This window comes from Neolamprologus multifasciatus, chromosome 5 (assembly GCF_963576455.1).
Source record: "Neolamprologus multifasciatus chromosome 5, fNeoMul1.2, whole genome shotgun sequence".
Classification (NCBI taxonomy): Eukaryota; Metazoa; Chordata; class Actinopteri; order Cichliformes; family Cichlidae; genus Neolamprologus; species Neolamprologus multifasciatus.
In genome coordinates this window covers 21,446,561-21,468,227 of record NC_140443.1, presented here as the reverse complement: position 1 = coordinate 21,468,227, position 21,667 = coordinate 21,446,561, and the positions used below count along the sequence as shown (strand labels likewise).

General features: G+C 40.0%; 2 protein-coding genes across 3 annotated transcripts; one reads left to right on the top strand and one right to left on the bottom strand.

Moving 5' to 3' along the window:
• Positions 1–2,167: 2,167 nt before the first annotated feature.
• LOC146518582 (fibroleukin) lies at positions 2,168–11,192 on the bottom strand. Of its 2 annotated transcripts, XM_085159212.1 has the most exons (6): positions 7,783–11,192; positions 7,009–7,204; positions 6,577–6,654; positions 6,392–6,504; positions 5,974–6,236; positions 2,168–5,001 (listed from the first exon to the last, which is right to left on the bottom strand). In XM_085159212.1, exons 1-6 carry the CDS (start codon positions 8,059–8,061, stop codon positions 4,659–4,661), a joined length of 1,272 nt encoding a protein of 423 aa, XP_085015338.1. In that variant the 5' UTR covers positions 8,062–11,192; the 3' UTR covers positions 2,168–4,658. The 2 variants fall into 2 exon arrangements, with proteins under 2 accessions (XP_085015338.1, XP_085015337.1); XM_085159211.1 differs by having other exon boundaries at positions 6,392–6,654.
• A 134-nt stretch (positions 11,193–11,326) lies between these two features.
• Positions 11,327–19,854, top strand: LOC146518581 (ras-related protein rab7-like). The gene is made up of 6 exons (XM_085159218.1): positions 11,327–11,611; positions 15,292–15,354; positions 16,855–16,981; positions 17,136–17,354; positions 18,186–18,314; positions 18,450–19,854. The coding sequence occupies exons 2-6, from the start codon at positions 15,302–15,304 to the stop codon at positions 18,543–18,545; spliced, it is 624 nt and encodes a 207-aa protein (XP_085015344.1). The 5' UTR covers positions 11,327–11,611; positions 15,292–15,301; the 3' UTR covers positions 18,546–19,854.
• The last annotated feature ends 1,813 nt before the right edge of the window (positions 19,855–21,667 follow it).

The following is a 21,667-nucleotide window of genomic DNA, read 5'->3' as shown; positions in this document are numbered from 1 at the left end:
AGCAGATGTGAAACCAGTAAGATGCCTTTGGGAGATGTTAGAATGAGGAGATTTGTATCACAGCTGTGCAGCAGACACATTTGCAGGATGGCAGCTAAAGATGAGCAAATGAAGCACCTACACAGCATTAATGATAGCATTAATGCTGTGTTTCTAATAAAGTGCTTGTGAGCATGTATATTCATACACATGTGAGTGAATCAGTGAACCAGCTTCCTTCTGTGTTAAAAACACTGAAGATTCATTGCTATGAGCAGCACATTTAATACGCAAGTGGTCAACTTTAATCTAATGTTAAAGTTGCTGCTTTAAAGTGTCAAGTGAAGCTTTCTTATTATACCAGAAGTTCATCAAACACTGTTTTATCAAAACTATTATAACTGATTACATAAAATTTAAATGTCATGAATGACTAATTTTGATGTAAAACTTATTGACTTTATTTACAAGTATTCAACTTTTTGATTTAAAAAAAGTGCTGTACCAGCAAGCACTGCAATAATTTTAGTCTCCAAAAGATTTTAAACATGCTGAATGTTAATCACATAAATATTTAGTTAATTAAAAGTTGTTGTTTTTTGTGTTAGAAAAAACCCCAGCAGTGCCTCCGCTCCCTGCCTGCAAACCCTCTCCACCTCCACTTTCATGCTCACATTTATGCATAAAGATGGAGCGAGGCCTGCCACTTGGCGCCCTCTGAGCCCTCCCTCCCTCCTCTCCCCTCCTCACCTCAGCTCCTCACCACATCAGGATACACTTGTTCTGGTGAATTCCGGTTTCAAACGGAACGCTGCCTTTCTCTGGTTTTTTGCAGGACCAGTATTAAAAGCAGGCACATGCTGTCTCTCAGTGGTCCTGTGGTCAGGGAAACAAGCCTCTAACGGCCTGTTATACTCACACACCTTTCAAACCTCACCCGCTCCTGCTTCCTCCCCACCCTCAAGCCTTCCTCCTACTTTCCTTGCACTTGACAGCCGCCATGCACGCCCTTATCGCAATGACAGCAGATTAAAGTATGAAAAGTCCCTTCCACTGCAGGCCACTAAGTTCATCCTCCCGCCTCCTTCATGCTGTCACCTCACCAGATTCTTTTCTGCTATGCTGTGCTGCTGAGCCCGAGGCTCATTTACACCACAGTCTGCATTAACACACCTGTTTTGTAATTTTGTAAAGTCTTAATTTCAAAAACTTACATCACTATGAGCAGATTTTGTCCTTTGACCTCCAGTACCAATTATGGCGCCCCCAGTGTTGAAAAGAGGCACAGCAACCTGAAGCTTACAGTCAAGTCAGGGCTCTTGTGCTTTCAGCGGTTCTCTGAAACCTTATGACTTGAACAAAACTTATCAAAACCCCTGAAATAATTCACATTAACATATATGGCTTCAAAAATAAGACCTCAGCTATTGTTTTTACTCATCGCTCTTCACATAAACAGGCTGTAGGTTAAGCACAGTTATTGTCTCCGGCTGTTTATTTTCTGACAGAGCACAGTGTTGCTATTGTTCTCTCATTTCTATAGACACTTTGTTTGCCTTGTTTGCTATAGACTACTGTGCAGTTTCTCATGTGAAAGTTGTTTTCCAGATTTGCTCTAAGCAACATTGCCACCTGCTGTTAAACACATAGATGGGAATATCACATTCCTACAACTTCAGTCATTTCCAGCAGTCAAAAAAGGGGCAGCCCACATTTAAAACTGTCTCTGCCTTCATCCATGTTCTTAAAAAATCCTTTGAGTGTGAAGAGAGATTATATTCATTTTGGAGCCAAATCTGAGGAAAAACATAAAATGTTTCCTGTGTGAAATATTGAAGTGTTTTGTGAAGTCTTACTCTGCATTTCAATATGATATAAAGAGAAAGTGAGACTGATTATTATTAACGTTTGGTGGACTGATGGATATCACCTGGATAAACAGATTATTTGATTGGGAATTTGCAGTGATTATTGGCCACCTATCCATATTATAAGAGCTTATCCATTTCAGGGTCCCAATGGGGCTTGAGCAGGTCCCAGCTTTCACACGGTGAGATGCAGGACTTACCCAAGATAGGTTAAGAGTCTATCATAGGGCATTTGAGATCATGTTATATTTTTAAGTTTTTGTAACCAGATGGGCTGTTCTAAATTTTTTACATCATGTGAAAGATTATAAAAACATATTTTATAAGCACCACAAAAATAAATAAAAATAAAAATAGAGCCTCCTGCAGAAAGATGAACACACTACTACTAACATGAGTTCTGTTTTAAATCTGATATTTTCTTGTGTCACTCAGAAATAAATGACACATATCTGAACTTCCCTCAGAGGAGCACAGTGTTTCTCAAAGGGATGTGCTGGCTAACCGCTGCCCAGTCTGGGCTTCCGGCCCTGGGGCAGCAGAGCCTGCTGATACCCCTCCGCACCCCTCCGCACCACCACTATCACCCCACTCCAGACACTGTGCCAGGATACTGTGGTGACACAACCCTGGGTGTCTGTTCCTCCCTTGTCAACAAGACTGATGGATGCAGAAAGGTGGAGAGAAGAAGAGATCAGGAGGAGTGATTGAATTTATTGAAAGCAGTTGCAGCTCGGAGCATGAAGAGTCGAAAAGGAGGAAATTTGAGAAGGTCTGAACAACATCAGTCAAACTCCTATTAAGTGATAGAAAGCAAAAATAGAGAGTGATGATGAACAGAAAGTGGTAGGAAAAGGTTTTTGCTCCATTTATTGATGACATAGAGTGAAAATTGATTGAGATACTGAGCTTGATTTTTAGACGTTCATCTCTATACAGGCAGAATCTCTTAAAGATAAAATAATAATAATAATAATAATTTAGACTGACAGAATTTTATCCTGGTTTTAATTTCTTTTGTGTTGACTTCACATTTCATCTTCAGCTGAGACAAAGCTTTTCTCAGTCTCTACAATACAACCAGGAACCACCAGGGGGCAGAACACGGAGCCATCCAGCTTTTAACTTTGCCTTGTTTCCAGCACACACGAAGACACACAGAGAAAATTAAACTAGAAAGCTGATATGTATAATAGGTTTTATGGGTGATTGATCATAATTGCTTATTGTTAGCCTGTGTGTGTGTGTGTGTGTGTGTGTGTGTGTGTGTGTGTGTGTGTGTGTGTGTGTGTGTGTGTGTGTGTGTGTGCGCGCAATATTATGTGTGAAACAGGTGAAAAGGAGCTTGTGGTTGTGTAACAGTGATTACCTTCCCATGATGTGTACAATGGGATCCATTTGTTTTTAAGAAGCCAAGCACATCATGCACCTCCTTATCTGCTGAGAGAACCACTGACTCCTGTGTGTGTGTGTGTGTGTGTGTGTGTGTGTGTGTGTGTGTGTGTGTGTGTGTGTGTGTGTGTGTGTGTGTGTGTGTGTGTGTGTGCATAAAACAGACATCTCCTTGTGTGTAGATAAGTAGTGTATGTGAAATACTTCGGCAGGTAGGAGGTCTGACAGCAGTGTGTCTGTGTGTTTAGATGAGAGCGCTGTCACACGATCACATTAGACAGCCTGCTTGTTGCAGAGACTGACAGCTCACTGCAAACAATGCTAAAATAGGGGCAGCATTTTACAAAGACTGTGAGACACACACCCACTGACTCACATACCTACTCCCAAAACGTCTTCGTGAAACACATCTGTGGATGAATCACCCCCGCTGACACCAACTCTAGAGACCAGGGGAGGGTGAGGTTTCTGTATGTTTGTGTTTGATTTAATAGAGGTGGGTGGAGGACGGTTTTCCAACAGAAAAGAAAAAAAGAAGATCCTGAGAGTTACCGTTAGTGTGTTAGACCGCTACCTGGGAAAGTATTAGTCAGGTGAGATGGCCTGTCTAAAACTGGGCTACTCTTGGTTTAGTATCAGACTGTGAGCTTTGGCTCTTTGGCTTTCTATTAAAGCAGCTGGAGGCAGAACATACTGGAGGGGACTGTGGTTAGACACCCTGTCACATGAATCACAGTGTGATGAAGTTTTAGTTTTAGGAGTTGTGTATATAACAGCTGAGCTCTCTGCAGGGACACAATGACCTCTTGCCTTTAGTAAACGTTCTCCCATGACTTCATCTGACCTACAATGTCTGTGAGCTGCTGCAGGCAGCTTGTATTTCTGTAGGTCACAGAGCATAGACAGGTAGGAACACAAGCAAATTACCAGTATTAACTCATGCATGTGAAGGATGACTTTCATGTGTGGTTTGGGTTGTTTGTCTTGTCCTTAAACCGTTGACACGGAGAAAACATGCCTCCCCTGGCATCCTGTGATACATTAAGGTAGCCTTTTGCAGGTTGTTGATGTGCAATAAAGATTCTGGAAATTTATTACAGCAACCTCTGAAATATTTTCAATATGTATTTAACTGTTTCACTGTTATGAAGTAACATGTATTTTTGCCAGAGTGAGCCCATCATAAAAAAGTAGAGCGTCACAGTCTGCTAATCAGCATTTAAACATTATTTCTTTTACACTTTTTTAAAAATCTTTTAGCTGCCATCTGCATATAACTGATAAGTGACATGAAAGCTATGCTAAATATAGTGACCAAAGCATCTATCGATTATAAAAGAAGAAAGAAAGTGTCTGGTGTGATTATTACTGTAGTCTACTGCACAGCAAATTTTCCTCATTATGTTGTCATCATTATCTTTAGTCTGTTCCCATAAAGTTTTTGGGTCTTGTCTTCATCTCCACCCTATTGAAGGAGTAGCGCTCTCCAGTTCGTCCATCTGTCAGGATGTACCACGTTCCCCAGTAGATGCCGTTGGTCACCCCGCTGTAGCGCCCACGGTAGTACCGTCCATTCAGATTAGCTGCCAGACAAGCATCAAACCACCAGCCTGCACCATAGTACTGACCACAACTTCCCGACGCGTAACGGTCATAGTCTCTGTCAGCAGTGCTGAAGGACCTGCCATCGTGGTTGTAGCGCTTACTGTAGCTCAGTGCATTACCTGCATCACCAGAATACTCCCGTGTTGTCAGGCGATACCTGGAAGATAGAGAAACAACATTTGAGGTTTTTTGTTTTGTTTTTATGTGTGTGTTGTTTGTTAAAAGCCGAGTAAAATTATGTTTTATATTAATTTCACACTCCCGGCAAGGTGGCAAATGGATTGATTCTTATACAGTACTTTTCTACTTTACTTAAGCAATCAAAGCATTTTATATAACACGTCTCATTCACCCGTTGATACAAGCACTTTTGGCTGTGTTGAAGTGCCTTCTAGCAACCTTCACAAACCACCAACCTTCCAATTAGTAAATGACCTGCTCTACATCCTGAGCTACAGCCACACCAAGACAGTGAATGGGTGATAATGGAAAGAGTCCTGGATATACAAGTCTCCTAACTCGTATAGTGTTATGTAGACTATCGTATATGTGGAAAACTAGAATGCAAATAACTGAGGATAGGTAAAAGTGAAAACTTCAAAAGCTGCAGTTTAAAGTAAGTTAAAGATGGTCATTTGAATTACATAAAGACATTAGGTGAAGACATTATTTGCCTTTGCTAAAGTTTGAAAGGTAATGTTAAAAACTTTATTAACTTTTAATTTATTAACTCTGCTGATCTGCTTCAGGATGTAGTTTGATCAAAACTGATTGGCAGCCATACAAAAACAACACACATCTCTCAGGACATTAATCACATTTTGACTGGTCACTCAATCCTATTTCCTTCAAACCAAAGCAGAAACAGCCCATTTGAAATATTCAGAACCTTGTCTGTTTGTGTAAACATGCAGTTCATACTTAAGAAAAAAGTGATTGGGAAAACAAGTTTTCATGGCTGTTGTTAATACATGAAAGCAAATAAGATTGTGACTGAAGATAAAATAAATATATTTTTGTTGTAGCTGACTTCCAGACTCAAGTCTCTCTTTTTCTGACCTTTGGTCTAATCCCCAGGTAACTTTAATCCCTTAGCGCAGAAAATATATCTGTGTGCAGAGTGCTTCACCTCTGTGCCTCCGAGGCCACTTTGAAGTTGCTGTAGGTGGCTTGGCGCCTCTGCTGGTGCCAGTCCTCCAGCTCAATGCGGAGTTGGTGTTGGCCACTGGAGGTAAGGGCATGCAACGCTGCATTACCCAGCCAGTGTTCTCCTTGCAGATTTCCAAAGCCCTCCCGGTATTCCTGCCATGTTCTGTTGAAGTCCACTGAGCCATCTTGCCGATTCTGGATGACTGTCCACCCGCCACCCGCAGTCTCCATGTCACATTTAGCCTAAACCAATACAGAGATTGTAATATTATAAGTCCCAGATTTTACTGATCCACAGATAGCATGCACATCTCCAAAAGAAGCTGACCAGGGTGGTGTGGGCTTGGGGTGCGGGCAATATGTCTGTCTCATTTATGAGTGCGGTGAATCTGAAATACCTCTAGTGCCGGCCCATTCAGGTCAGGCTGGATGGTGTAGATTCCATTCTCTTTGATCCCCAGCGTGTAAATCTCTGCACAGTCCCGAGGATGTAGCCTCTCCAAGGGGGCAACTAGGGCACACACAGTGCATTTTCTGCTTAGAAATGAACAACAATTCACGTGGCTACCTGTAATGCCCTCACCTGTGGGTGGATGTTGAGTGATGCTCTTGAGGAAAAGCAGCAAGTCTTTCTCCCCCTCTCTCCCCACCGCTGCACTCTCTGCCAACCAAGAGATAGATTAGGTTATCAGTGAGGCCAGTCACGCTGTCGTCAGGGGCTGAAAATAGACGCTCCCCTGTATACCTCACAGAGAGGATGCATGATAGCGCTCTCAAGGCTTTTTCACTTTGTGAGCTGTACCGCATGTGTCCGTGCATCTGTGTGTGCATGTATACAGAGTTTTTGGCATGCTTCTTAGTGTGGTTAAATTCCTATGTACTCACCTATGACCGACGCCTAGCAGGTCTCATTGAGGTTCTGTTTACTATGTGTGGGGGAGCGACTGCACTGGCATTTATGTGTGTGCATGTTTGTGTGTTGCAGAGATTGGGGATATAAAGGTGTACTACTTACCCAGTCGTTTAGCCATGGCCCCAAGGGCCTGGCTGTGACAGTGGAGGTCACACTCTGTCAGCACAGCTGCCATTAAAGCCAGGATGGCCCCAAGTGAATTGCTCTCCTGGCCCTCGTGACTCCAAGGTCCCCCAGTATCCTGGACAGAGCGCATGCAGCGCTGCAGCTGAACCAGGCGCTCTCTGACAACCCCAGTCTGCTAGACAGTGACACAGATATATCTAAATAATTTTGTGAAAGTCAGAAATGATTCAGCACTCCTTAGTGTTATTCAGTCATGCATAAAAAGTCTAAAAATAAAGCTGTGCATGTGCATAAATATCATCCACACATCCTCACACATAACCGACAGCTCAGTTTTGTGTCACAGTGTGTCTCTTACACTTACATCACCCATGTTAATCATGTCCCTAACACACCTGTTCCTGCATGAGCTCAGCACAGCCATATGATGAGGATATTTTTAAAGCAAACCTAATTTTGTCCCTTCTTTGATTGCTGACGGTTATTGTTCCCTGGCTGGTAGGTGGTGCCAAGTCTACCGTTCCATGAGAAAGAACATGCTGGCATGAGTTTGGTAGTATGCCGCTCACTCTCACTACAACACAATGAGTAAAAAGGTAAACTTTAAGGTCTCCCAGGCTGCTGGAGTTAATTGACTGTTTAAGAGTTGTTTCTGGCCCCTCTGAGATTTTATGATTTTTAAGCTGGGAACTGTGAAAAACACACACACACACACACACAATGAAAAGTACTGTATAAAATGTCAGTTACCTTGTACTGAAACTGGGGTAATTCATGTTTGTGTTCCACTTTCCGAGGGACGTCCGAGATTGCTGCAAGTGAAACCCCTGTCCTGCAGGCAGTTGTCCCAGTTTGACCCTCACAAGCCCCGGTACCTGCTCCAACTCCAGTCCCAAGCTGGATGGGTGAGGCCACTAGATTCTCTTTGCAGGGAGGATTTATACAGGCTGGAGAGGCAACTGAGGATAGCAGCACTCCCACATAGAGGAGAGGAAGCATGCTAAACTTAAAGGAACTGAAAGGAAACATGGGAAAATGTTTTAAACCTTAAACCGTGGTCCAGCGTTGTTCCTCCAAGTAGTTGCTTTGTGTTGACGATTCCCTGCAAACTTTCTCTTCACTTTCTTTCAGCTCATCAAGCAGTGCCTCTTCAGGCAAATAGACTTTGCTGACTTTGTCCTTTTTTAAGAGGAAAAATTAGATCTTCATAGTCATGTCCTTGTCCATTTTGTGTTTTCTTCTCTGGGTTTCTTTCATCTTCTTTCTTTCTTCTCAGATCATCTCACTTGTTGTCCTCTTTCTCGTGCTCCTGCTAGTGAGGTTGCTTTGGCTCAGATTCCTAGATAAATGCGGCACTCTTTGCTGTCTGACACGGACTAATGCACCCACCCCCTAATACACATACACACACACACAATCTGTTCATCTCCTTAACTCATCTCATTGCCTCTCCTCCCCTCCCACACAGCCACACACAGAGATGCATGTTTACACGTCCACGCACTAAGAATGTGAATGAAAGTGCCGTTATATCTCTAATACACAAGCACTTTGATGGCTGTCTCTCATGATTTAATAGACTCTACGCCTTGCCGATATGTCTGTCCTAATGATATAAACGATGTGTCCCACCTTGAGCAGCTCTTACGTTTTGCCATCATCAAGGTGCAAATGCGACAATGTTTGCAAGGATGAAAATCCAGCAGATGCTCCAAGTATGTGGCGCCTTCCCACCCATGAACCGTTTTCTAGCTCACACGCTTTTGTGTTGCAGTGTTTGTATTTACAAAGAGGCCATAAAGACTCCAGATTCAATAGGTGTAAGAAGGGAGGAATTTCTCTATAAACACCAGAGTCATCCCAGTCATCAAGATTCTACAGAGGCACGCTTCCAGTAATGAGGAGAACAAATGCCCATACGACATTTAGTATGGAGAGATGATATATTAATGTGAAACCATTTTTAAAGACATTTTCTGTATGACTTTACTAGTATCTCATATCAATCTGGAGGAATTTAGGCCCACCTTTCTTTTTACTGTGTTGCTCCATGAACTTTAGCATTTGACATGCCATTCGAGGCCTGTAGAGCCTGAGGTGTGCTTCATGTTTTGTTTTGTTGTTTTTTTCTTTAGCTTTTCTTTCATTTTTTAAATATGTGTCAACATTAGTGTGAATTTTCTGGGATGTCCACTTTTGGGAAGATTGTGGTATTTTGTTAAGACTCATCTGAATACTCCAAACAAGGCAAACTACAAACACCTCTGCTTTCATAGAGGGGCTGATAATCAATTAATCAAGTGTACGTGATTAGCAGATCCTGCTGCTACTTAATTCCCGTGGAAGTAGTAAGGGTGTACTTTGTTTTTCAAAAAACTTAATAGAGTCCCGTGAAGACTTTCTTTTTCATGACTGCACTTCTGTAAGATATAATTCATGTAAGTAAAATTGACAATATAGTAAATAACACTAACAGCCAATGAGAAGTAAAAGGAAAAATATTAATGTTCAATTTATTGTTTTACACAGAGTGACAGCATACATTTGAAAAAGGTCTGAGTTCATTAGTTCGCTTGGTTTTCTGTTCAAAATGAATTTCCACTGCCCTCTAGTGGTGGACTACTCACTCCATCCATCCAACCATTATCTTAGATGACTCACTGGTGGAGTGTAATAATTCACTATAATTAAAATGACAACTCTAACATATCCTCCTGAGAACCAAGGATAAGAGAATCTTCCTATTGAACTTATTTTGTGATTTACTTCCTCTTTGGTGCTAAAAGAGGCCACCCAAATACATGAGATATCATTGGAAAGACCAGGATGTCCTCTGTTTAGTACGCCAGGACTTAGTAGGGTTGCTCAAATAAGTCAAAAGATATAACCCAAAAACAAATGTCCATCACATAAATGAATAGGCTGGTTCTTAGGATAATATCATCTTAATTATACAATGAAAAAAAATGGTAGTTGGAGGTTTTGAGAGTTAGATTAGTTAAGATCAGTTCAAGGTGCCTCTCCAGAATGGTGTTTCCCACTGAAAAAAAATTGCTTTTAAAATACCAAGCTCATGTTCACTGAATATTTTGTAAAGGTTATGTAGAATTACTTGGAATATGCAGCTCATCATCTCACTCATTATGTCAGAAGATTTAACATATTGGTTGTGTTTTTGAATGAAGTGGAACAGCAGCTCTGAAGCCGTTTTATTATCAATTTAGGGAACTGTAATTACTTGAGTCTGCATTAAGGGGCATCAGAATGACTACAAAGCTCCAACATGGCTTTCTATTATATATCCAGGCTACAGACTTGTCAGGTTTAGCCCAGTTATCTGTTATGTCATCCAGTGGGACCTATCTAGTGCAAAGTCAGGTCTTGTGAAAAAAACGCAACCAGGACAATAAGCACACACCTGATAAAAATCATGCGAGTCAGGGTGATGATGTGGTCAGATCTGTCTCAGTGTGGGAGTTAATTTTTAACTGAAAGCTTGGCAACTTGCCTGTTTAATCCCAGTGTTTACTGTAATCTATCAATACATAACATCAGCAGGTTATCATTTGTGCTCAAAGCCTGGGTAATTCTGCAATTCGAAAACAATCTACGCTTAAAGAATTTTAAATGTTTTACAGTATTTTATAATATTTTAGTTGTTGTGTATTATGTTTGGTGCAACCCTAATACCAATACTCTGAAACTTGAAAACTTTATTAAACAAAATATTAATTTCTTGACCACTAAGTTAAAGCTAGTCACACTCATACTGAATACTAATTCACTTAGTAGGAGTTTAGGCAAGTTTCTAAATCAACCTTGCCCAAATTTTCACTTTTCATTGTCACATACTTTATTGTTTCACTGATTTCAGTTTTTTGTTTTCAAACATTTGCCCAAATACACCATAGACACATACACAAATACACAAACAATAATTCAAACTGTTAAAAGGCAGTAGTTTAAAACGTTGTGAGCTAAGAAATCCATAAAATAAAATGGGTAAAATTAGGACAATTGAGTTTAATATTATTTTAATGTTTTTAATACGTGTCTGTCATGTTTGTTTTATATGAATGCCAACAGGGTTGAGAATCAGTACTAATATTAATATTTTCTCTGAAAAGACGCGAGCTGTGGCATTTAATGGGCTGTGAAAGTCGAGGATAGAGAAGTTATACGGGCCTTAATTAATATTTCAGAAGGGGTTGTTATTGGCTGTTTACGTCTGACGTAGGGCACAAGCGTTGTTTGGGAGGCGGAAGTGAAAGAAGACAAGGGAGAACTAGGTAGTTAGCTGGTTGGGTGGCTTGTAGGCAGGCAAGCCTTAAGGCAAGTGCCAAATTTAAACACTATTTGTAGATAAATTACCTCGTGAATTTACGACACGGTTTTTGTCGGTGTCGACGTCAGAAACTTTTCTGAGAATCTCAAACGGGACATTGCCAAATCAACGCTAGCTAACGTAACGCCTAGTTAGCAACTGACGCTAGCTACGCTGCACAACAACGGCTAGTTTTCTCGCAGCCGGCTTCGATACGGTCAGCAAGTCTCCTCTACCGTGTGTTACGAGCTGAAAGTAAGTTTTTGAGACGACAAGAAACTCTTTATATGTATAATGTCTTTCCACTTGTCAGTGTTTTGGATGTCCTGACGCTGTAGCTGCTAATGGTGGTGAGGTGTTTTTCGGCAAAAACAAGGCCGGCCTGTGGCTCATCTGGGTCGAATCCAACAAGGAAGGAGACCGGCTAGTCGGGGTTGGTCTGTCGGCCAAAGCATCGTAAAAGAACAACAACAACAAAAAAAAAAACCTAAACAAAAAAAAAACCTCCTCATTGTCAAATGTTGTGAAGGGGGATATTGGTGTCTTTAAACGGTGTTAATGCTCATGCACACAGAGAAGGATTTTTACCTCAGAACTACACATCACCGAGTGGCTGATTAGCTAGTCGTCACTGTGTTCTTTGGCTACATCTTGATCCTGGTCAGTGTGACCTTTAAGCGATCTCCTCACCCTTATTGTCTACAGGATGTGTTAAACAGATGTTATATATGTCTGAGTGTTGCTAGTGAATCTTGACCTGTCATGTCTGTATTGTGCGTTAAATTGGTTTCGTTTCGCTTGTGGCTCACAGGTCACGCGGTTACACGTCGTTCAAGTTGTTTTAATTATACAACGCCTATTGCTTGTACCAACAGGCTCGAGACAGAAAAGAAACATCTTGCTATACATTTATTCAGGTTTTGAGTATTTTATTTTTCAATGACAGATGCTGTCTGACATTTACGTCTACCATTTTCTTATTGTTTCATTAAAAAATACTGTGCACAGTATGATGACACATATATGGTCTTGCACAGTTTTTTAATTAAATGGTTGGAGTTGAAAAACTGCTCCTCCGCTGCAAACAGCCTTGTGAGTTTGGATTACCGCTAGTCCTAATTTGTGTCTTTTGAAGTTGTTCATCATATCCATCTCTTCACTCATACTTGTTATAGCTAAAATACACACGTTTAAAAAGATTATCCTTCACTACTGAAGCATCTGTTTCCCATGTAGAAGCTGGTTAGCAAGCACAAATGATGATGGCTTCCCTCTGTGACCTAGAGTAATTGACTGAACATTGTCTGAACTCTGCTTTCCAAAACTATTTTTAGTTTAGGGTTTGTTTTGTGTTGTTTGGTTTGCATTTATAACCCGTATCAGAGGTGAAGACTAGATGCTCTGAGCAGAAATGTATGAGCATAGAGAAACTGTGGTGGAGTCCAAAACTTCATGGTTTTTAAAATAATAAATAATAATGAGCCTAATTTATGCACAGTCATTTCTTAACTGAGAAATACTGTATATTCATTCAGGCAGAACAAATAATTTAATTTGTTTTGATCATATTAGTGAAAGGCCACCATCTCATTTTGGACTGAACCGCCTGTCAGAAATCGTAGTTGTTAATGAGAAATCATGGATTGCTGTTCATGAAAGTTTAAATGTCTGATCTCTGCTTCTGCTGTAATCATGTGACTAATTTAAGCACACCTCCATGACAGTGTGTTGCTGTTGTTCATGCTACTGTCAACTATTTTGTGCTTCACAGGTATTGAATTTCCACTCAGGAAGAATGCTGGTGCTTTCCAGCTTATGGTTGTGTTTTACTTTAGTAAACTGATGCATGCAGATTGAAATGAAGAGTTCATGTTTACTGTTTAATATTACCTAAACGGTTATTGCTTCACCACCAAAACAAGATACAATTCGTGTATTTTTTTTCACCCAAAAGGAGAAACATAATTGGACTTGACAATTAGACACTGCCACAGTGTATATTATATACAGTACATATCTTTATATGGTGCTTTTCCAGCTCAGAGGAATTTCTGACTCTCAAATTAATAATCAGGCAGCGGGTTTCATTTAAATTTAAAGTTTTTTTTTTTTTATAAAAACATGTACACAATCTAACTGGAGCAGTAAGGTATTTCAGGCACATTAGCAATCATAAAGGCTACAGGGTTTTTTGTTTTGTTTTGTTTTTTTCTTAAAGAAAATTCCCAGTGGGAGGCCATGTTTGTACACTGGTGAAACCTTGCTGATGTTTGTATACTACCAATTGCATACTAAACTGCTATAATATACAATTAGGATCATCTTTAGCTTTGAGGAAATTGCCAGACATCTGCTATTTCTGCCCTCCTTATTGACAGTGCAGTACTTTTCCCAGGTTTTGTTTTGTCAGTTGCATTGTGATCAGTGTTTACATAGCACCGATAGGACAAAGGTATGGGAGAAGATAAAGCAGTGTCTTAAGAAATCACATTTTATTTTGTCTATCTAGTCTATTTGTGTATGGGAAAGGTTTACACATAGCCCTTCAAGACATTAATATACATTTTCACTGGAACCCACTGCAGAATTGGACAGAACGTAAAAGATTTGCTATAAGGTCAGATTTGCGTCAACACTGGAAGCGAAGCACTCATCGCCGATCCCATCAAAGCTGACATCTTGTTGCTTGTGGACATTGTAGGCTGTGGTTATCTAAGTAATGTTCTAACGTATTTACTACCAGATTATATGTCAAGCAACAGTTTTGTGCACTCTAATTTTCACTCACTTCAATCACTCGGCTGGTGGTGGTGAAGTTTCTTGGTTTCCACCAACTTTACCTCGCCAGCTGTTATTTCACCCTTAGTTGCTCTTAATCGCTGAATGCCATTCACTTTCTCTGCTCTCTTGTTGAAGCAAATCACTTTCTGTGTGGATGCAGCTTCAGTCTTGCATTGTATAATGATACTGGCTGACAAAATCTCTCTTTTTTTTGTCCTAGTGAAACACCAAGGTATCTCATTTTCCTCTTTTTATTTATTTCAAACAGTGCATTCTCAAATAAACAATTGATCACTTAAAGGGGGTGATACAATATAATACCACACATATTAACTTAATCATGCACTGGGTATGCTCTTGGTGAAATCTCTGATGAGTATTGGGGAAAATTGTGCACATCCCTGAGCAGTGAAGAGTGTTTGAGTGTTCAGAAAAGGCACAGATTGCACAACAGTTAACTACCACTCTTGCTCAAACTAAAGGGACATACCCACTCTGCCTGACGTAATCCATTGGTCAGTCAGTCAGATCCAGTTGTTTTGTCCAATTCTCCAGAATTTAGTCAACATTTTAGCCCCAAATTGACTAATATGTCTTTCACTTTTGTATAGATTCTGGGAAAAAATAGATTTCATTTTATTTATACATCTATTTGCATGTTGTCTCCCAAGTCATGTTGTATTTGTGACTGTGGTCATTTTATATAATTATATCTTGCAATTGATGGTGTATTAAGCGGTACATTGTGCAGCATTGGTTTGTCAACTTGGTGACAGTGAAATCAGCAGAAAATGTCTCTTATGTCACTTGGTTTGGACTTTGAGGAGGAGTCAATATTCTTAGAAGTAACCTCCCTGTGTGTGTGTGTGTTTAAGTGAGAGGGAGAGAGAGAGAGAGATGTTCCTCGTGATTTGCCCAACAGCTTAGGAAGCACATGACTGAAATGAGTGGCATTCTTACATGATTGGTGCAGGGCCATGAAACTCAAGACATAAAGTTGTCCAATAGGCCAGTCTGTAAAGAAACTGAGTTATTTTTTGTATTGATTATGTTGTTCCTGGTATATAGACAGCTGGTGGTTAGGTTGTGACTTGCTATGACGAGGTCAGGAAAGCATTAGTAACTAAACCCTCTTGCTTTTTGTCTTACTGCAGCTGTGGAAAAATGACATCCAGGAAGAAAGTGCTCCTGAAAGTCATCATCCTGGGAGATTCAGGGTGAGTCACACAAACTATTCAATTTTTTTCCTATTTTTGTCTTTTAAATTTAATTTTACATTGCGTTACTTCCTCGTTGGCACAAGTTGTTGTGGTGGTGCAATAAGCTGTCGCCAGGCAGAATACAAACTATGCTTCTTGTATATGCAGCCCTTATCTGCTGCTAATCACTACTATTGTTATCAAGCTCAGTTTTCATGCTCATTATGCCATCTTTCAAAAGTAGTTTTTATATTACAGTTATTCAAACATGGTTTCAAGGGAACTTTTAATTTTTCACAATAATTTATATATAAAAAAAGCTTAGTAAACAGTTTCATAAGAAACCTTAAAGCTGGGTGAACCTGAGAACACTGAAATCTTTTTAGTATCCCTGTGATAATATGATTCACCAATAAATTACAGTATTTTATATGTAAGGAAAACATAATGGCCAAACAGGTTGAATCAACCACCATTCATTCATTTCTTATTGTTAAGCCAGGCTGAAATGTAACTCCAGGCCATTGAATGTTTTAACTTGCAAAAATTAAAATAGGAATGATCCCTGTTTTGTTGAATCATATGACCACTTGTAAAGAACACCAAAGTTGACTCTGGTTCTTTGCTGATTGACCAGTAAGATGAATTTGTAGGTTATGATGTAAACAGTTCTCTAGTATGCTTCAGTAGGAAATCTACGTCTTAATTTAGAACATAGCCTAATGTGCACCTCCTGAGAAATTCTAAATTTCAGGTTGACACAGCCCGCAACGACTGAATGCCGTGGCAGGCTGTAGTATAGGGTTAAGAGGGGTTTCTGGTTATTTCACGAGTTAGGATGTAGAATTCCCACAGATATCTAAATCAGATTACTGGTCTGTTTTGTATCTGAGTTTTCTAGATGCAAATTAGTTGACTCTTTCACTCTAGTGTGGTGGTAAAGCATCTGAAATGGTTTGTTAACTGTGTGAAGATACCTTAGTTTTGTCCTTTTATTTATTTATGTATAACAACAACATAGCAGTTTGGCCGGTAGCCACACCTGAGAGTGAGGCAAAGCCTTTACTCTTTGGACTTGCTAACCATTCTCTCTTACCTGTACCAATCGGTGCTCTGTCACCCTCACAGGTCAGTAATTGTTTGCACTGATTAAGGATCACGTTAAATTTGCTGAGTGTGTCTTCTTGTTCCACAAGAATGACACACTGATAACATCATCATAGCATGCAGCATTTCAGTTTCCTTTATCACATGCTTTACGACCCTGTAAGTGGCTATACTGCTGTACAGACCATTTGCTAATGTGGTTAGCGATATGGTTGAAGCAGTCATCATTCATCTTATATGTAGTGGATCCTTGTATTTAAAATCAGCTTGTCTCGATTAAGATGGATACCCAATGTGCTCAAGCTGGTGGAAATTCTAAAAGCTTTAACCACATTCATTTATATCACCAAACACAGTAATTTAATTGCTGCATATTTCATATTTCTGTTGTGCTGCTGTTTCTCTTCTCAGTGTTGGGAAGACCTCCTTAATGAACCAGTATGTGAACAAGAAGTTTAGTAACCAGTACAAAGCCACAATAGGAGCAGACTTCCTGACGAAGGAGGTGATGGTGGACGACCGACTCGTTACAATGCAGGTGTGGTATGATAACTAGTCGGAGGACTAAATTATGTGAGGACAAATGAAGCTTTAAGTTTTCATGGATTCAAGCACAGTTTTATTGAGAGTTGTTGTTTTGTATTATCTTTAATCCTGGTGTGCCTAACTATTGTTCCTCTTTCATTGCCTAGATCTGGGACACAGCTGGCCAGGAGAGGTTCCAGTCTTTGGGTGTTGCGTTCTACCGTGGAGCAGACTGCTGTGTGCTGGTGTTTGATGTGACTGCGCCCAATACATTCAAAACACTTGACAGCTGGAGGGATGAGTTTCTGATCCAGGCCAGTCCTCGAGATCCTGAGAACTTCCCGTTTGTGGTGCTAGGCAACAAGATTGACTTGGAGAACAGACAGGTTGGTATGAGATTCCTGGTTCTAGTTTCGTTGTTATAAGAATGACTTTAACTATGTGTGTGTCAGTTGTAAGTGCACACAGCACACTGTGGCTCTTACTGTTGTGCTGCTTTGTTTGGTGGATCTGTAGAAGGAGAAAAGACTAAATCATTAAAGACTTGCTGTGACCATAAAGATTAGCGCAGGTGTTGATGGGGTTAAATTGCTGTGTAAGGAATGTAAGAGGATTTGGTGAAACTACAAAAGTCACTTCACCTGAGCAGAGGAGCTTCTTGTGGCTAGTGAAGTGCATGCCTTGACTGGGCCTTTGTATAAGCTTGGAAAGCTCGCCTCAAGTTTATGTGTTACATAACAATGTCAGAGTGGCTTTTTTCCAGCTGGAGTTCAACGATAGTAACTCTAAACATTGAAGTAACTCTTATCCACAGTTTGAAGTGGCATAATCAGAGCATAGACTTCAACATTACAATGTGAATTGACAAATTGACACCTCAGTAAAGCTATTCACGCCAGACATCCAAAAACCAAAATAAAAGCAGTTTTGTGAGAACAAATGATACATGTTCCACCTGAAAGTTGTGCACTCACCTATGAGAAATGCTTGTTGAGCAGATATTGCCCAAATGTAGCTGAAAAATCAACGTTTACTTTTCCTCCAGCACTGGGAATATCTTTTTTTATAAGCATAATATGACTTTGTATGCTTGTGACCTAAATATCAATACCTGTATCCTAATCAAATAATGCAGAAAATTGAGTTATTGTATTGTATTTTACAACTTATTTTAGCTTGTTGTTGTCGATGGACTCAATCTCTCTTTATATCCACAGGTGACCACCAAAAGGGCTCAGGCCTGGTGTCAAAGTAAGAACAACATCCCCTACTTTGAGACCAGTGCGAAGGAAGCCATAAATGTAGAACAGGCATTCCAGACAATCGCACGTAATGCACTCAAACAGGTGAGTTACAGGTTAATGGGGTGTGTGTGTGGTGTGCTGGTGGTGGGTTTAAAATGGCTTGTTGCATTGTGTGATTGTTGAATTTTAAAAAATCTTTCGGCTTTACTTAACTTCTTTTTTCTTGGTGCCTTGCAGGAGACAGAGGTGGAGTTGTATAATGACTTCCCAGGGCCCATAAAGCTGGGAGGGAATGAAGGACCTAAACCCGCAACAGAAAGCTGCAGCTGCTAAGAGAAAACTTGGACCATCTTCTCTCTTGGCTTTTTGGAAACGCCCTGTCACTGGTTACATCACCTCCACCTCGCTCCCAGGGAAGGGAATTCCCTACTGGTCTTCCTCCTCCATGCCATTGTTCATTCCACCGACACGACCCTTCGCACAATGTGCTGCACATGGATGTGTCCCCCTCACAATTAATACACAAATTAATACACTAGTGTTCTCTTGTAAAATATGTTGACGAGTCCAGCGCCCAAAGATCAAGAGAAAAATGACACCCCCCAGCCCCACTCTGACCTCACGGTCCCTGACTTGATCTCCTGTGAGTGATCTCCTGTCCCAGCAACCCATTTGTGCAGATGATGCCCGACATTCACGCTGAGGGGGCAAGATGGAGCCATTTTCAGAGTGCAATTGGGAACTCTAGATGTCCTAGCTGATTATCTTTAATGTGAGGCGATGTTGGCTAATGTCAGCATCCCAAGTTTCGCATTCTCTGATTTCTCTTTTGCTTTCTTTTGCCTATCTGTCAATGAATAATCTTGTTGAACTATATATACAAATGTATTAATTGGCTGATGATGTTTTTGAAGCCAATCTGAAACACTTTCTTCTTTCTTTTTGCACTTTGTATGTTTTTTTGCCTTTAAACATTATACAAGGATGATTGATTTTTGGGCAACATCTGCTGCCAGATGCCTTTCAAATTAGAATTCCTTACTCTTTCCTTTTTTGATAGGTCCTGAGAATTTGTTGAACACTCTGGTGATTATCTTTGCCTTTGCCCTTCAAGATTGTGCTTAAAGGGTTTATAACTGCCTAAACAGCACAGTAGAAATATTATTAAGTAGACTCAAAGTAAAAGCTGAGTCTACTTAATAAGTCAGTGTAGAACATGGATTAATTGTCCCTGATATATTAATATTTGCCTTTTGTGTAACATTACTTGTACTGCTACTGTTACTGCTGTATATGTTCTGTCCTTTCATCAGACGTCTTTCATCGCTATAGAATTACAATATGCATCACCAACACAGCTTACACCTGTCTTCTGTCATGTCTTTGTTATTGCTGTTCTATCTATCTGCTTGTAGCTCAGGTTGGCTAAGTACTTAATATTTTTAACGGATTGTGTATTACAGTGTATAGATGGTGAAGGTATAATGGACTCAAATCAAATGGATATTCTATCTTTCCATTTAATGAAAATATCCAGTTATTTGTCCTGGTAGTACTCCTCCTTATAAGAACAAAATTACTGCAATGCAAATAATGTTGTCAAAGAAAATTCGGACATCAAATAATAAAACTCTTGACTATATTAACAGTCTGGCGTTCTGTGTCTCAGTGTATGTATGGTTGATGAAATTCTCAGTTTCCTTTTCCATTCACACACCCCCTCAGGTGTGTAATTGTGTGAAGCCTTAATCACAGATGCAGATAACTGATATACATTTGTTTTGTTTTTTTACTTTTTCCATCTACTTTGGCCTTCAGTTCACAAAGTTTGAATTCACTGTAAACCAGTTAGTGTTATTGGTATGGTTTGTTTTGTTTTGTTTAAGTAAATGAGAAAAAACTACTTGTATAGGTGTTGAATGCACTGTGCTTCATGTTTTAAGTCATTAACTATTGTTATCAGTTACTTTTTTAGGTACACCTGTTCAACTGCTTGTTAGCTCAAATATCTAATCAGCCAATCACATAGTAGGGCAGGGGTTACTTTGAATGGTACCAAAAGGGCTGATCTAACAATTTTAGAAACTGAACTACTATAACAGACTAGTGTATTTTTTTTTCACCAAAAGTGAAGCACCACCATTGGTCAGATTATTCTCTTAAAAGCATCAGCTTGTCCCAAGGTCCAGTTCAGCAGATCAAATTTACAGAGGAAAATTTAGCTAAGCAATCAATTAAAACAGCGCATGACTGTCAAAGCAGCCCGGCCTCTAATTTTATCCATCTGAGTTAGAAAAATCCACTTATTTAGTTGGACATTGTTTGTCTTACTTTTAGAGGCAGCAAGTGGCCTGTAGGGGCACTACAGCTTCTAATTTTCAGTGGCAATTCCAATTTCCAAGTTGGAACTAACTCACTTCCTCTTTCACCCATTTCAAATTTCCTGAACTCAAAAGTTTCAAACACAGGATGGAACAATGAACTTTAATGAAAACAGGGTAAATCCCCCCCAAGATAACGGCAAACATGGCAACTCAGGGTTCAACATGCAGACTAGAGAAGCTGGGGATCTACAGACAATCGGATCCGCTGATGACTCCTAAACCACCCCTCAGGAAAAATGATGGAGGACATAAAAAGTTATCTAGGCTTTTTCCTTGCGCAGCAGGGATAAGCTTCTGTCCATAAAAAGCATCGTAAAATGCCCCTTCCACTTTGTGAAATTTTGTCTGGGGGAATATTGACGCCTTTAAATAGACAGACTATGTTAAATAAGTATGCTAGACATCTTTGTGCTAGCGTTGCAGGCAAACGTGTCCTGTCACGTTTGTTTTCTGTGTTGAATAGTTTTTCTTTCATTTGTGACTTGCAGGTGACGCAGCTACCCGTGATTGTCTGATCATACAACAACTATTTCTTGTACCAACAAGCTTGAGGACAAAATGAAATCTGTTGCCATACATGCAACAGATTTCATTTTTCAATTCTGTCTGACACTACCATCAACTTTTTTCCAACAGACATTGTGCAGAGTATAAAGACTGAGATATGTTATATGGACAAAATTACTGGACCTCATTCCCCAAAATCTTTAAATTCAGGTGTTTTCAGTCCCATTGCCACAGCTCAAGCACTGAGACAGGCAGTCTACCTTTAAAAACATTTGTGAAAGAATGGGTTGTTCTAAAGAGCTCGCTGAATTCGAGTGCTGTAACAGCAATAATTCAGTTTGTGAAATATTTTCCCTCTTAGATATTTCACCATTAATTGCAAAATGTAACACACTGCAAAGTGGGCCAAATTAGGCCAGACACAACAGGCTTATAGTTTACTGGTAGAAAAATGCATGCTTGAGCTCTAAAAGGACATTCTGAGTCAGGAATACACCTGTATGCTAGGAATCAGCTTTAAGGAAATACTGCTTACTGTCAGAGAGCTGCTGCACTAGTTTTTTC

What these genes read in the sequence shown, in the direction of transcription:
- LOC146518582 (XM_085159211.1), bottom strand. Translation starts at nt 8,061, where the DNA reads ATGTTTCCTTTCAGTTCCTTTAAGTTTAGCATGCTTCCTCTCCTCTAT. An exon ending in GGCCATGGCTAAACGACTGG is followed by an intron (nt 6,655 to 7,008) that starts GTAAGTAGTACA and finishes CTTGGTTGGCAG; the next exon opens with AGAGTGCAGCGGTGGGGAGA. An exon ending in GTGGCCTCGGAGGCACAGAG is followed by an intron (nt 5,002 to 5,973) that starts GTGAAGCACTCT and finishes TCTATCTTCCAG; the next exon opens with GTATCGCCTGACAACACGGG.
- LOC146518581 (XM_085159218.1), top strand. Translation starts at nt 15,302, where the DNA reads ATGACATCCAGGAAGAAAGTGCTCCTGAAAGTCATCATCCTGGGAGAT. An exon ending in ATCATCCTGGGAGATTCAGG is followed by an intron (nt 15,355 to 16,854) that starts GTGAGTCACACA and finishes TTCTCTTCTCAG; the next exon opens with TGTTGGGAAGACCTCCTTAA. An exon ending in ACCGACTCGTTACAATGCAG is followed by an intron (nt 16,982 to 17,135) that starts GTGTGGTATGAT and finishes TTCATTGCCTAG; the next exon opens with ATCTGGGACACAGCTGGCCA.